Here is a 16669-nt window from a genome sequence, read left to right as displayed (position 1 = left end):
TTTATGTTTGCTTTCTGTGACTCATCTAGCGAAAATGGACACTAGCAAAAATATTTGTGGAAACAGCACATTTTAAGTAAATATCCAGAAAGAATGATTTCTGAACTAGCAATCTCACACAAGTAACCTCAGTCTAAGAGCTCCCTGATAGCATGCACTAAAGAGACGAAGAATCATGTGATTAATGTGTTCAATCAAAACCAACCAACATAACCTGAATTTCAGAATTTGTTCTATGACAGCTCCATTCAGCAATTATTTTCAAGTAACTCACTTTCAAGACAAACCCATGAGCTGCTTGTTGACAGTTTGCAGAAGGAAAATAAAAGGTAACATTCTCAAATAAGTTATATGCTGCAAATCATTTGCTCAGTTCAAGCTAATTTCATTCTATATTCACAAAAAGAATGTTTGCAGATTAGATCGTCTGGGCTTGATCATTTACATGACTAATTTCACTGACTTCTGATGTAAATCTGGAGTAACTACATGATATCAATGGAATTATGCAAGATTTACACCAAAGTCAGGAAAAGTGGAACTAGTCCCTCTGAGTTGTTGACTAAATGTAAATCAAGTCTGAAGACTGATACTACAGCAATCAAGGTTGTATAAGAATCTAGGTAAAGAGATGATTAGTGCTGTGTTTTATTTAGGAAACAAGTCGAACAGATTCTCAGCTGCATTCAAACCTTCCTCAGACTAAGCAATGGGGTCATCAGGGAACTGATAGCAGCTCTCTCATCCCAAACTGTCCAGCTTCAGTGCAAGTTAGAGCTGCAGAGGGGTAGCTCTGAATTACACCACATGCATACCGTCCTTCGGGGAGCTTACACCAGCGGAGCTGAGGTGTGCTGGATCTCCCCTGAGCCTTTAGAAGAGAGGGGACGGTGGAGTGGAGTCAATGCTGCCAGCTTTCTCTGAGGGCAGAATTCCCCTACACAAGAATACTCCAGTGGCCATCTCCATCCATTTTAAATCCACTTTGCAATAATTCTTTTATAACTCCATTTCTAACAACTTGAACTACTGGGTATTGAAGTAGACATGAGGAATGTCCTTTGCCCCTCAGCTTCCTTCCTGCAGTGAACTGGATGGATGGTACCAGGAAGCACAAGGGGGGTGTCTGACCAGGAGCTCTTGCCCTCCTGGAAACATTTTGGATAATGATAGTAGATAACCTTTTGCACTTACATAGCATTTTTCATCTAGAACTCAAAGCACTCTACAAAATAGGGCAAGTGCCATTAACCCCATCTTACAGGATGGAGAAACTAGGGTAGGTGTACATAGACTTGCCCAAAGTCCCCCAGCAACTCAGTGACAGAGCCTCGGATAGAACCCAGGACCCCTTAAACCTCCTCTACTATGGTATCTATTTACTCTGGCCTAGTTGACTTCATCTGACATGACCCTTGTCCCATTCTCCCCCTTCACTGACTTCCCTGGCTCTGGGTCTCACTAGGTCCAGGAATTGACTGCAGATTGAATGTATGTGCATAGGCTCTTCTAGCAGCCTGCAATCCACAGATGAAAAGGCCTGAGAGGACCATGTGAGGCCCAACCAGGAAATAAAATGTTTAACATGGAGTTGCTGATTGCCTTACCCCAGAGTCCCAATATAGGTCTGCTTCTGTTGCCACTAAAGTGGACATAGGAGCAGGACCGGGCCGTATATTATGCTCTCTGTTTCTCAAGAGAATATGGGAGGAATTTTCAAAAGCACTCAGTGCTGGCCCAACTCTGCTCCCATTGAAGTCAATGGTAGAATTGCCTTTGATTTCAGTGGGAGCAGTTAGGCTACCATGGAGGGCAAGTCTACGCTACAAAATTAAGTTGACCTAAGTTACGTTGATGTACAGCCACCGCCGTAATTAAAATCGCTTTTGCATGTCCACACTACGTTCCTTGTGTCAGCTGTGTGCATTCTCACCAGCAGTGCTTGCACCAATTTAACTGTCACTGTGAGGCATTGTGGGATGGCTTCTGAAAGCCAGTAACAGTCGATGTAACCAATGAAGTGTCTGCATGGACACTGCCTTAACCTAACTACATGGACCTATGCGCTAAGCCTCTTGCGGAGGTGGAGTTATTAAATCAGTGTAGTGGGTGAGTTACACCGGTGAGAGTTACATTTTAGTATAGATGCTTACAGAGTTAGGTCAATGTAAGTTTACGTCGACCTAACTCTGTAGCGTAGACCAGGCCTGAGTGTTTACGAAAATCCCATGCTGGAAATCCTTTCAGGAAAACACTGGGAAATAAAATGGCAATTTCCTTTTTATCCACAGAAAACATTCCCCACGCCCCGCCCCACCCCACCTTACCAGATACAGATGGGGAAAGAGCAGGATTTGCACAAAGAAGTGTAAGTGGAGAGATCTGTTTTGTGGTGAACTGAGGCCTTTTGAACCCAGAGCGCTGCCTTCCTCAAACATTATTCCAGTCCCATTTGGTACTCTTTTTCGTGTAGTGCTCCACTTCGAAGATGTTCCAGTGAAGAGCTCTACATACAGTAATTGTAAGTGAGTGACTGATCATTTGCCCTCAGTGTAGGATTCAGGTTAAATCAAAGCCAGCTGCTCTGGAGAGCGGCAGGAGAAGAAATAAAACAAGCAGATCTAGAAATTAAATGCGTAAGAAACCACTGCTATTCTTCCACAGTAATAATTAAATCTAAGTTTTTCAAACCCCGTGCACCTAAAACAATTTTCTTTATTTTATGATTTTTTTTAAAAAGTCATCATGCGCTGTTGTCTGTGTTCTGATAACTCTGAAATGTGCTAGTCATCTCTCCCAGTTAAATATCCTGTTTCATAAACCCACTCCTAGATATTTGAAACTGCAGATCACTAATGTCTAGCTTTAGGCATCTGACATTCCACAGAATTAATATTTAAACTTATTATAAGGGAATTGGGGTTGTGTTAAGCATGAAGTATTTAACAGCATTTTGTTTCTTTTGTTTCAAACTATTCTGTTTCTTATCTAAAGTGCATGTTATGTTATACATGCAAATAAGAAAAAGTACATAACTAAATTAATACGTTTACTGCTATTTTCCTTTAACTGCACTGAGAGTTGGACAGGCTTAGAAAGTGGAAGCTATCAAATTTCATTTTTAAGATAGAATTCTAAGTGTATTATCTTTCTTTGCCTCAGGGGTTGTTGACTTCAGTATTTAAGCTACTTAACCACATCAAATTATCAAAAAGCAATGAATCACTGGCACATATTTAAAATAATCTTAGGCCTTCCATGTTGTGCTGAGAAGTTACTTGGCTTGAGTATTGTCACATATAATCTAACTCTTATCTTTTCAAAAAATCTCAGTTACGAAATATTACTTAATTTAAAAAAATTAGCCTTTGATTTACACATTGGATGCTCTCTGTCTAAAGCAGCATGTGTAATTTATTTACAGCATTGGAAGGCAGGCTAAATACATCATCTACTGTTATGCAAACTTCTACTAGGTATTAAAATACCTGGTCCCCCAGAGACACATTTCACACAGTTCAGCAATGTTCCAAAATAAACTAAATCTTCAGCCCCTTAAAAGCTTAAAATAACAATTGAGATCTGTATTAAAAAGTGTTTTACAGTATCTGATTATGTCTACTTAAAACCATTTTTTCCTCTGGTTAAATGTGCACAAAAAAAGCAAACCACCACACAAAAAATATATTTGCTTTCTACTTATTCCAGAAAGATTAATGTATTCTCATACTCACAAATTCTTCCTCCTGCTTCACTGGAAAAGCTTGAATACAAGAGAGTCCAATGCGATTTGAAACGCTTTGCATAAGCTCACCCTTAAGACAAAGCCGATGAGATTTATTCTATTACAATGCTTTTTATTAGTTAATTGTGTAAAGCACCAAAAAAAATATTCGGGCACTGTGAAACAAAAGGCCAAACATACTTCACATTATTATATTTACACAAATACAATGATCTAAAGGAGAGACAGACAACGAGTTCATGACTTTTGACGATCTGAATATATAAGTTCTTGCAATTCCCAACTTCTAAAAGGCAAAATTTGAAAAGCTAAAAGTCAGAATGTGGGTCTATTTCCTATAGCAGCTCACTTTTCCCAATAATCATCAGTGATGAATAATCATTTCATAAACCTAAATTAACCATAGTAAAGAAAAAAAAGCCATGTGCCAGGTTACCAGTGAAGCATGGATTCTGCAAACAGAAAGCAGGAGATACCCTCTGGGGTTTCACATACTGAATGCTTTAAAGTACAGTGAAGAAAAAAAAATCTTGGCAACTATTCTTCGAAGTTGAAACTGAAAGGTAGAATTGGACTTGAATTTAGATGACATGATCTTTGATTTTAACTTGCCACATTGAAAATGACTCCTGCCATTTTAGTGCTTCAACCAGTCATTTTGTTCACTTCATTCCAATGTTCAGGATTTTCGGGATACAAGGTAACAGCTGTGTCATATTCAGAAACACATCTTTGCTCTTGTTTTCAGATTTCTAGGGTAAGATTGCACTGTATGAGAATTAGCAAACACCACCCCTGCTTTTGATCCAATTTTTTTTTTTTTTTGTATTTATAAGTTGCATCAGTGTGCTGGAAAATAAAGTTTTGAGGCTGACAAATAAAGTAAACAAACCAGCCCTATATTAAAAGAAGTTACCGTACACTGTGAAACGACTGCCGGATTGTGTGACTTCTCTGGTCTGTTGACATGTACTGATAGAAACGTGGAGTATGAAATGCAGCAGTTTGCATCTCTAATCCCTCTCTAATTGCCCAGTCAGCATCTTTAAGTGTGTTTCAAAAAAGCTCTAAAACAGAGGTATATTCACATTTCTACAATATTTTGTAATCGTAATATTGATCAATTATGGAAGTTAACCTACAATATCCTAAATCTGCCACAGACAGACACATTCCCCTGATTATTTCACTTCCAAGTTTACCGACATATTTAATGCAAGGGCTGATACTTGTTCAGCACACCTGACAGCATAGGGTATATCTACAATACTATTATGGCTGAAATACTGACCCCTCCCCCCCTCCCGCCCCCATCAAAGTCAATAACAAACCTTCCATTGACTTCAATGGAGCCAGGATTTCACCCTATACAATTAAATAGCAACCTACTGCACATCTTTGCTCATTGTTAAGGAAGTGAATCTTTCTGTAGAAGAAAAGTACTATTCATAATTTCCAAGGCCAGAAGGCACCATTGTGATCATCTAGCCTGACCTCCTTTATAACACAGGCCATAGCGTTCCCAAAATAATTCCTACAGCATAACTTCTACAAAAACATCCAATCTTGATTTAAAAATTGTAAGTGACAGAGAATCCACCATAACCCTGGGTAAATTGTTCCAATGGTTAATTACCCACATTCTTAAAATTTACACTTTATTTCCCATTTGAATTTGTCAAAGAGGGGTGCATTTAATCGTTTTAAGTATTCTCACAGCCTATGGAATAACTGTCAGAGTTTACGACTGAATACGCGTAAAGACAGGACAGCTTGTGCATTCTTGCAAAAGACATCTGCATGCACATTTCTTTCTAAATTCAGCAGTTTTACAAACATAATCTTTCAACAGTTCTATAACATGGTCTTAAATCTACTAAAAATCATTCAGCACACACCTCATGTGTAGGTGTTTGCAGGATTGGACCCTAAAATGGGAAAAGCCATTCAGATCTATTTAAGAATTGAGTAATTTAGAACAGTTTGAATATTAGGTCAATAGGATGACTCATAAGAGCAAAGTAACTCATACCTGCAGAACTGAAGTCCTAAATTAACTGTCTTTTAGTTTACCATAAAATACAATCCTCTCACCCCATTTAACAAAATACATTGTAAACCTAGTTTTCATTCCATGTGTCAATATAAAATTTTAAAGCCATAATAAGTAACTATTAATCATTTAAATCCGCTCCTTCAAGTAGAACACAAGAGGTTATAAAATGTATCATTTTAATTAACAGGTTCATTTTTTTCTGACTGAAATAATTACAGCTCATTATCATATATAATTGCTAAATGATATCTACTACTATCATCTTTCTAACAGCTCATTTATTTCTAAACCAGAAAGCTCTATACTTTTACATTATAGTTGCTGTATATGCCTTTACGTAACATATTGGTAGTTGGTTCTTTTGTTATTTATTTGCCAATTATTCTGTGTTTCATTAAGCATCCCTAGATAAAAAATGAAATCCTAAATACCGGATGCAATTAGATCCACTTTTTTTTTCTTTTAAACTGTGCAATAGCATTTAGAAATCTATGAGAGGGGCACATTCGATTCAGTGACTTCCAATCTCAAAAAACAAACCACAAAGGAATTTCCTTCTGCAGAAAATAACTGAAAACTTATTTCTCTCTTTTGGAAATGTGTAACAGTTTTAGCTAATTTAAGAAAAAAAAAGATTTACCTAAAATGACCTAAAGCAAATGTGATTTCAGCTGCAGTTTCTCCCCTTTTTTCCAGGAAGAAGGGGGAAAAATAAAATAAAATAAAAATAAAATAAAATTAGGAAAGTTATGTTTTTTATACATTATTCACATAAACCCCAAAACAAAAAAAAAGATTTATTTGATTTATAAGATTTAATTGTAAGAGATTATTCAAAACTACGATGCTCCCAAAATGTGAAGTGGGCTGGGTTTGTATGGGAATCAAAATGAGGTGAGAAAGAACACCCTGTGTACTACATATGAAACTGAGTAAATATGGAGATTGTCATTCAAAATGGGACCAAAACTGCAACCCACCAAACTGAAATGAGTAATTCTCAATCATGCAAGTAATCTCATTCTCTTCAATGGAACTATTTGGGTGAATGATCATCATTCATGTGAGGGAGGGTTACAGGATCAGGCCCAATAAGAACAGTCAGTATATCTAATATATTGTATAATAACTGGGTTAGTTATATTGCACCATCTTATGCCTTTTGTCCCAGTCCTGCAAATCTTTAATTATCCAGGAAAGATAGCCCACTGTAGTCATCAGTTTACTTACATGAGTAAGGTATTGCAAGACCTGGCCCCTTGTTTTCTTTTTTATGTGCAAGTTTGCTAGTATAGAGCATTATGTTAATCTGTGGCTTTACTTAAATAATCATATAATTATGACCCTCATCAAGGAAGTGACCAAATACTGAAGGCTAAAACTACTTTACTGTCTCTTAATTTAAATAACTGTCTGAAGTAGCTCCTGAAAAGGTTTGTGCAGTTGGGAGTATTTTCCCTAACGGCACAAAGGACAGGACAAGTATCGTTTCATGAGTTAACACAGATGACTCATGAATCCAATATATCACATGAACCTGCAAAAAAGAGCATTTCATTGTAATGATCAAAACTGCTTTTAATTGGGTTTTTTTAAACACATATTGGACAGGATTCTGATGTATTTTGTCACAATTTTTCTTCCCTACCTGAACCTCAAGTATTTTTTGTGTAACTGATTATTATTTTGCCCTGTGCTACCCTGCAAATCACATATTATAGCATTAAAGAAAATTAAATACAGCAAAACCACATAACCCTGGGAAAATATTGTAAAGTTAGTCATACCTTTTATTACAGTTATTCTATGCCCAGTGGACCACAAGTGCCTCTAAGGGAACAATGTTTGGGTGCAAACACTACAGCTTGCAATCCACTGAGATCAGAGGTAAAACAAGGAGGGCTTAGTGCGTAGCACAGCCAATCACACCGAATGAGAGGTTGGGCAAAATGTCACATTTAAAATAAAAATCATTGCCAGAAAGGGACAAATTTGAAGCTCCCTTTTTAAAAGGCTGTATTTTTGCTGAAATATAGACAGCCCCAGGCTGCAAACACTTACACACCTGAGTAACTTTACGCACATGGCCAGTTGCTCTGAGTTCAGTTAGACTAGTTGTTCAGGTATGGAAGTGTTTGCAGGATCAAGACTTAATACCACGCAACAGCAGAGGAATAACAGAGAGCACATTGCAACAGCAGGCTGCTCCTTCTCATTACAATTGCCTTAAAGCTGTGCTTTTTGTTAATGGGGCAGTATCTTTTTTAAAAAAAAATTTTAAACAAAAAAATTAAAGCCATGTTTGGCAAAATGTTTACAGACAACTATAAAAATGGTTTACGCTCACGGTAAGAGGGTCCTTCCCCCCTGCTCCCACCCTTCAAAAAGGGATAAACCTAAACCAGGAGGCATATTCTGTAATCTAACCCAGACTGAAGAGGGAGTTATTCCATATGCAGTACTGAAGTGCAGAAGACCCGCTGTGTGATGGTCTGAAATCAAACTGTCACCAGTTCCTCCCTTGAAAACCTTTGCAGGGTACATTTGACCTTTTCCCCCCCTTCTGATTTCTTGGTTGTTTCTTACATCATGTCCACATACACCTGTCTTTTCCTATAACCGTTAGCCTATTTGCAGGGCTATTGGCAAAGTCTGGATGCTTACAGATTGCAATTTTAAAAAAAGCCAAATGATGGCAATTTAGTATATTATTTGATTATTCTATTATTTAATTTTATAAGGTGGCTCTTGTTATTAGCAGTCAATTGTTGGTGCAGCAGCACTGCAATCTCCCTGCTTATGGAGTGTCCGGTGGGTGCTTTAGAAATGTCAATATTATTACTGGAAGAGCACGAGGCTCACAGCAAGAGAACTTGAAAAATGCACAACTGTGTGTGTGCAGTTGCTGTCACTTCACAAGCTGCGCATCTTTAATCAGAAGGACAACGCTGCAGCTTTAGAGAACATGAAGACTATTTATAATCTGTTGCTTCAGTTTCTATTTGACTGAGATGAATGAATGCACACTGTAGTTTGTCGGAAGAAATAGACACTCTACTAAGGCTCACTGGAGTCAGTGACACTTCAAAACAATGAGAATCTATCCCAACAACATTTCATTTCCCCTGTCCCCAGCTTCTGGTCTGTGTTAAAAAGTCTTAACCAACAGCATAGCTGAACCACTCAGATGGGAAAAATCCGATATGCCAGCATTATGCACCAGGTGGACATGGCAAAGAGCCCAATCCCAATCCTGTATGTGGATAATTTTGCTCACGTGGGTAGTACAGGTTACTTGCATGCTTAAGCATGTTTAGGCTTGGACCCTAAATGGAGAAACTGGATGCTTTACAAACAGGAATAAACTCCAGTGATGAATGGAGAGGAAAGGGAAGATAGTGTGATCAGTTAAGATGAATGTGTGTCCCTCTCCCCAGACCCACTTCTTTCTGCTGCAGGGAAGCCAACATACAGTGGAACTTTTGCTATTCAACATGGGGATAGGGGGGTGTAGGGAAACCATATGGGGACTGAGAGCCCCTCAGAGGGGAGTTCCACATCAGCTTGCTGTGGGGCAACAAATGGGTGGGCTTTTAGGCAAGCTGAGAAAACAGCAAAGGTGTTCCTGGTGGCACCCCAAATGGGGGGGTTGGGGGGGGAGGGACTGGCAGGATGGAGTCCTTTCCACAGCCTGTAGTAGAAATTTCAGCATAGCTGTGCTAAAGCTCTGTGCGTTCCCCCCATGTGCACTCCCCCCAAGTTGCAAATCCCATGCATTTGGGCTGTGTGCAGTAGACACAAATTTCACCCTTGCTGAACTTGGGAAAATCTTTAATCAGAAGGGGAATGCCGAAGCTCTAGAGAACATAAAGGTTATTTATAATCTGTTGCTCCAGTTTGCATTAGACTGAGATGAATGAATGCATCCTGAGGCTGGAAGAAATGGACACTCCACTAAGGCTCACTGGAGTCAGTGACACTTCAGAATAATAATATAGTGGCCAGCCCCATTACCCTACGTAAAAGCTCACAAAAGAGAACATTTCTAGTCCACGTGTGAACAGTCTACTTTACTTTTCAATAGAAAGGAAAGAAATAGATGCAATTCCTAGTGGGAAGTATCTTACACCAGCCAGATAGAGGACATTTCCATAGGTTTTTATACAAAGAGAAATCACCTTGTGAACATTATCGAAAAGACTGCCTTTGCCCTAATAATCTGTGCACATCTGTCTGGGTAAGTGTATTATAACATGGATGAGATGCTTGTACTCTCTCAGAAACCAGATATGTATCTCAAGTGATTATCTAGAGAGTGGAATATTTTAAAATTGAACTTTGATAAGCTAACACAATCAAATAGCAAAAGGTGGACAGGTTTAAATAACCAACTTCCAACCAAATATAATGTCATTAGTTATTAACTTCTTTAAGAACAATGGATGAAAAGATGCATTTCTAAACTAAAAAAAAAAAATTGATTTTATACAATCCCTCTCAGACATCAGGAATCCTGGGTCTGAGGACTCACTGCTTACACACATGTTAATCACACCTTCTCAGTGTCTAACATACAAATTCAAACAAACAATTTAATAAGACTAGGCATTTACCTTAAGCCACAAGAACAGGGTGAAATAAGACGACCTATCCCAGTTCACCCCAGTGAGCAGACCCAGCTTAAATGACCATCCCCTGTGTGTTTTCCAAAACTGCGGAGAGGCTGCTCAAGGAAATTAAAGAGGATGCTGGTCTCAAGATTTTCTTGAAACATATCAAGAACTCTGTGTACTCCATCTGCAGACAAAGTCTGGTTTACATTATCTCGCATTTAGAAGGTGGAAAGAAAATAAATTTGCAGCATTATATAAACATTTCAGAAAATATCCTGAAGACCAGAAAGAAAAAGGTTGATACAGATGAATTGGTGTTGGGTTTTGTTTGTTTCGTTCACGCATTTTATAACTCACCCTTCACGCTTTGATGTTTCTGTTGCTGGAAATACTCTTTGGAGCTTTTAGGACATCGGAACTCCTGTGTCCGCTGAAGGATTGGAAGCCTCTCAAATATGCTTGGTCTTTTGGGGATGAGATCTAACAGAGGTACTGACATTTCATGGGGACTTTGCTGTGGTTCTGTATTGTCGCTGCTGTTGTTGACAGTTATTTTAAAGGACATCTGAGAATTCAAAAATGTTTTACCAGTGTTCGAACAAGTCACTTGTGGCAGTTCCTTCATAGGCACTACTTGGCATTTATCAATCGCTTCAAAGAAGGCTGCACTGGTACTGGGTTTCTGAAACTCTGCAACCCCATAGTGCATATTTGTGTCCCTCTGCTGGAAGGGTCCTTGCTTATCTCCTACATAAAACAGCACAAGGAGTGTCAAATGGCATGGAAGCTGCCCCTCTTTAACTCTTAAAGCAATGGAAGCAACAGGTAAAAACACCCTACAAACTTATGGTCTAACACCAGGTACCTTCATATATTCTAGCCAGTAAGTCATTTAAAAGAAGAGGCTACTACAAACCTGGAAACCCTAAAGGGTTAATGAATACAATCTCAGTGAGATCTTTCCTGGTGTCCAGTCAAACAAATCCTAAGTTATTGTAAAAGGCAGGTAAGCCAGCCCTTTCTCCCCATGCAGAATCATATATACAGGGATGGGAAGGCACTTTTCAAGGCTCCGGGGCTGTTTGGGAGAGAGCGGGGAGTTTAGCTTTTAAAACTGACGGTAGGTTTGGTTGTTTTATTTCCCCAGGGACACCGCTGGTCCTTTCAGTCGTTTCAGGGAAAGGGAAAGACAAACTCTGAATGATTTGTTCAGGCCGGTTCCTGAACCGTTCAAACAGCAACCGCCCCGACAACCACAAGAGCTGCCGTGCGAACGCCAATAACCCCGAGGCGGCTGTTTGGGCAGCGTGTTTCTGAGCCCTTGACTTACACGACGTGCTAATCCGCTGCCCGGGGGTCACGGCAGCGCGCGAGGGGACGCGCTGGCTCAGCGCCTGGGCCAGGCGGAGCCCGCCGGGGGGACAGGCGAGCCCGAGCCGCGGCGGGGCGGGCACCCGCCCGGCTCCCCCGGCCCGGCCCGGGAGCCAGGGCGGCAGGAGCTGCAGAGGCAGATGTCACTGGACAGCAGCGACCTGCCCGGGCAGCGTGCGCCCGACACCGCCCAGCCCCTCACACCTCCGGCCGCCGGCGGCCCCCGCGCTCGCCCGCCTACCTGGCCTGGGGACGCGGGCGGACGGGCCGGCGGGCTCCCTCCGCCCGGCCGCCGCTGCCGCTGCCACTGCCGCCGCCACCGCGCCGCTCGCCCGGTCCCGCCGCGCCGCGCCGCGCCGCCGAGCCCGAGCCCCCGCCCCTCCGGGGCCGGCGGGCTGACGGACGGCAGCCCGGGCCATTGGCCTGCCGCCGCGCCGGAGCCCGCCCGGCCCCCGAGCCAGTCAGGGCGGGGAGAGGGCGGGCTGGGCCGCCCCCCCGCGGTCGGGGCTTGACAGGCTGGAGAGCCGGCGTGAGCCCGGGGGCGGCGGCCGGGGCCCTGGGCCGGCCCCGCGGGTGTGGGCGGGGCGCGCAGGTACCGGCACGTGCGGCGCAGCCCCCCCCCCCCCCAGCCCGTGGGGAGCGGGACACGTATCGCAGGGGCACCGGGGCCCCGTGCGCACCGCACACCCGGACTGGCACACCCTGCTCCCGTGCGCACCGCACACCCTGCTCCCGTGCGCACCGCACACCCTGCTCCCGTGCGCACCGCACACCCGGACTGGCACACCCTGCCCCCATGCACACCGCACACCGCACACCCGGACTGGCACACCCTGCTCCCGTGCGCACCGCACACCCGGACTGGCACACCCTGCCCCCATGCACACCGCACACCGCACACCCGGACTGGCACACCCTGCCCCCGTGCGCACCGCACACCGCACACCCGGACTGGCACACCCTGCTCCCGTGCGCACCGCACACCCGGACTGGCACACCCTGCCCCCATGCACACCGCACACCGCACACCCGGACTGGCACACCCTGCCCCCGTGCGCACCGCACACCGCACACCCGGACTGGCACACCCTGCTCCCGTGCACACCGCACACCCGGACTGGCACACCCTGCCCCCATGCACACCGCACACCGCACACCCGGACTGGCACACCCTGCCCCCATGCACACCGCACACCGCACACCCGGACTGGCACACCCTGCCCCCGTGCGCACCGCACACCGCACACCCGGACTGGCACACCCTGCTCCCGTGCACACCGCACACCCGGACTGGCACACCCTGCCCCCATGCACACCGCACACCGCACACCCGGACTGGCACACCCTGCTCCCGTGCACACCGCACACCCGGACTGGCACACCCTGCCCCCATGCACACCGCACACCGCACACCCGGACTGGCACACCCTGCTCCCGTGCGCACCGCACACCCTGCTCCCGTGCGCACCGCACACCCGGACTGGCACACCCTGCCCCCGTGCGCACCGCACACCCGGACTGGCACACCCTGCCCCCGTGCGCACCGCACACCCGGACTGGCACACCCTGCTCCCGTGCGCACCGCACACCCGGACTGGCACACCCTGCCCCCGTGCACACCGCACACCGCACACCCGGACTGGCACACCCTGCCCCCGTGCGCACCGCACACCCGGACTGGCACACCCTGCCCCCGTGCGCACCGCACACCCGGACTGGCACACCCTGCTCCCGTGCGCACCGCACACCCGGACTGGCACACCCTGCCCCCGTGCACACCGCACACCGCACACCCGGACTGGCACACCCTGCTCCCGTGTGCACCGCACACCCGGACTGGCACACCCTGCCCCCGTGCGCACCGCACACCCGGACTGCCACACCCTGCCCCCGTGCGCACCGCACACCGCACACCCGGACTGGCACACCCTGCCCCCGTGCGCACCGCACACCCGGACTGGCACACCCTGCCCCCGTGCGCACCGCACACCGCACACCCGGACTGGCACACCCTGCTCCCGTGCACACCGCACACCCGGACTGGCACACCCTGCCCCCATGCACACCGCACACCGCACACCCGGACTGGCACACCCTGCCCCCGTGCGCACCGCACACCCGGACTGGCACACCCTGCCCCCATGCACACCGCACACCGCACACCCGGACTGGCACACCCTGCTCCCGTGCGCACCGCACACCCTGCTCCCGTGCGCACCGCACACCCGGACTGGCACACCCTGCCCCCGTGCGCACCGCACACCCGGACTGGCACACCCTGCCCCCGTGCGCACCGCACACCCGGACTGGCACACCCTGCTCCCGTGCGCACCGCACACCCGGACTGGCACACCCTGCCCCCGTGCACACCGCACACCGCACACCCGGACTGGCACACCCTGCCCCCGTGCGCACCGCACACCCGGACTGGCACACCCTGCCCCCGTGCGCACCGCACACCCGGACTGGCACACCCTGCTCCCGTGCGCACCGCACACCCGGACTGGCACACCCTGCCCCCGTGCACACCGCACACCGCACACCCGGACTGGCACACCCTGCTCCCGTGCGCACCGCACACCCGGACTGGCACACCCTGCCCCCGTGCGCACCGCACACCCGGACTGCCACACCCTGCCCCCGTGCGCACCGCACACCGCACACCCGGACTGGCACACCCTGCCCCCGTGCGCACCGCACACCCGGACTGGCACACCCTGCTCCCGTGCGCACCGCACACCCGGACTGGCACACCCTGCCCCCGTGCGCACCGCACACCCGGACTGGCACACCCTGCCCCCGTGCGCACCGCACACCCGGACTGGCACACCCTGCCCCCGTGCGCACCGCACACCCGGACTGGCACACCCTGCCCCCGTGCGCACCGCACACCCGGACTGGCACACCCTGCCCCCGTGCGCACCGCACACCGCACACCCGGACTGGCACACCCTGCCCCCGTGCGCACCGCACACCCGGACTGGCACACCCTGCCCCCGTGCGCACCGCACACCCGGACTGGCACACCCTGCTCCCGTGCGCACCGCACACCCGGACTGGCACACCCTGCCCCCGTGCGCACCGCACACCCGGACTGGCACACCCTGCCCCCGTGCGCACCGCACACCCGGACTGGCACACCCTGCCCCCGTGCACACCGCACACCTGGCCTGGCACGCACTGCCCCCGTGCACAACGCACCCCTAGACTGGCACGCACTGCCCCCGTGCACACCGCACACCCGGACTGGCACACACTGCCCCCGTGCACACCGCACACCCGGACTGGCACACACTGCCCCCGTGCACACCGCACACCGCACACCCGGACTGGCACACACTGCCCCCGTGCACACCGCACACCCGGACTGGTACACACTGCCCCCATGCACACGGCACACCTGGACTGGCACACCCTGCCCCCGTGCACACCGCACACCCGGACTGGCACACACTGCCCCCGTGCACACCGCACACCCGGACTGGTACACACTGCACCCATGCCCACCGCACACCACAAACCCGTACTGGCACATACCACACCCATGCACACCACACACTACACCCTTACACACCACACACCCGTACTGGCACACAGTGACATACAAGTGCACGTGTGCACCTTTACATACATGTGCACGAAGGGCCACACAATCTCACACGGGTGTGTACACACGCACATGCACCCATCCATTCCAGGGATAGACATGTTAGTATTCTGTACTTACAGCTACATAGCAGGTTCAACTACTCAGCCACCAATTCAATAGGTTCTTAGTGGCACGACAAGCTATGCCAGTCATACTACAATATTATGTCATACTACAACGTAACGGGAAATCATACTGGATCTTAGAAAAGGAAAGGCCTAATGTTTACGTTAAGCTTAAATACACAGGGTCAGATCCTCAGCTGGTATAAATTGGTATAGCTACACCAATTCACACTAGCTAAGGTCCAGACCAACGATGTATTTTTCCTGGGAGTTTTCTCACCAGCCAAAATTGGTCCAGTAACAGATATTGCCTCACGCACCTTGTTTCTCTGTTTTTTCCTGGAACACAGGTAACATCAGATATGTTTTATAACTTTTCATGTTGATTTTTCTTTTTAGATGTTAAGAATCTTTTTAAACTAAGAAAAGAAGGAAATATAACATTTAGGCTGCTATGGTACTGACCTCATTGTGAATTTCCTGCTTTGGGCCACTTACATCCAGCCGTTGTGTGGTTTAAGCATATTTGTTCTTGTAGTCAGACTGTTTTCTCTCGACAGTTCAGTGATGACATTGCACGTCACTTGGCCAAATTCAGCCCTGGTGTAAGCGGATGCAACTTCACTAAAGTCAGTGGCGTGAACTGGCTTATGCAAAGTGTGAAATGACTAATAAAATACCAGCAGAGGCCGCCACATACTTAGTAATGTAATTATCAATTAAAGGACCCCTCACCTCGACCCACAGAGCTCCTTGAGCTGTGCCCTCTAGTAAAACATTTCAGTGAAAGTAACTGAGGAAATGTAGTGCAAAAAGGGGGGCGGGGGAGAGAAGTAATAAATATAGGGCCAACATGTCAGTCTAAAAGGACCCTTCTTTCTACCAGAGAGGTGTGATATGGACTTGGCTGGATTCAAGGGGAAAGCCAGTCCCATACCGAGGGGCCACTGCAGGAAATGCCTGACACCTTAAGGATAAGGATGGGATCTCTAACCTGCAGATGCTGGGCCTGATTCTGATCTCTCACTGGTGTAAATCAAGAGTAATTTCACTGAGGCCAGCATGACTGAGAGGAGAGTCAGACCCAAAGTGCAAACACCAATGGCTGCCATGACAAAGGCCTGTTCACACCTGCTCTCACCACACTCCATAAAGTAATCAGGGCCTGTG

At 47.2% G+C, this 16669-nt stretch overlaps 1 protein-coding gene across 1 annotated transcript in view; it reads right to left on the bottom strand.

Annotated features, from left to right (window-relative positions):
• Nucleotides 1–12204, bottom strand: part of GLIS1 (GLIS family zinc finger 1) — a 269587-nt gene extending 257383 nt beyond the window's left edge. The window contains exons 1-2 of the mRNA XM_048862377.2: nucleotides 12027–12204; nucleotides 10772–11161 (exon numbers count right to left, since the gene is read on the bottom strand). Of these exons, the coding sequence (XP_048718334.1) occupies nucleotides 10772–11161; nucleotides 12027–12204 (568 nt within the window). The remainder of the gene's footprint in view (nucleotides 1–10771; nucleotides 11162–12026) is intronic.
• Nucleotides 12205–16669: the final 4465 nt, after the last annotated feature.

The sequence above is a fragment of the Caretta caretta genome, chromosome 8, assembly GCF_965140235.1.
Source record: "Caretta caretta isolate rCarCar2 chromosome 8, rCarCar1.hap1, whole genome shotgun sequence".
Classification (NCBI taxonomy): domain Eukaryota; kingdom Metazoa; phylum Chordata; order Testudines; family Cheloniidae; genus Caretta; species Caretta caretta.
The sequence above is the reverse complement of the archived record's forward strand: the minus strand, read 5'-3'. Positions and strand labels throughout refer to the sequence as shown.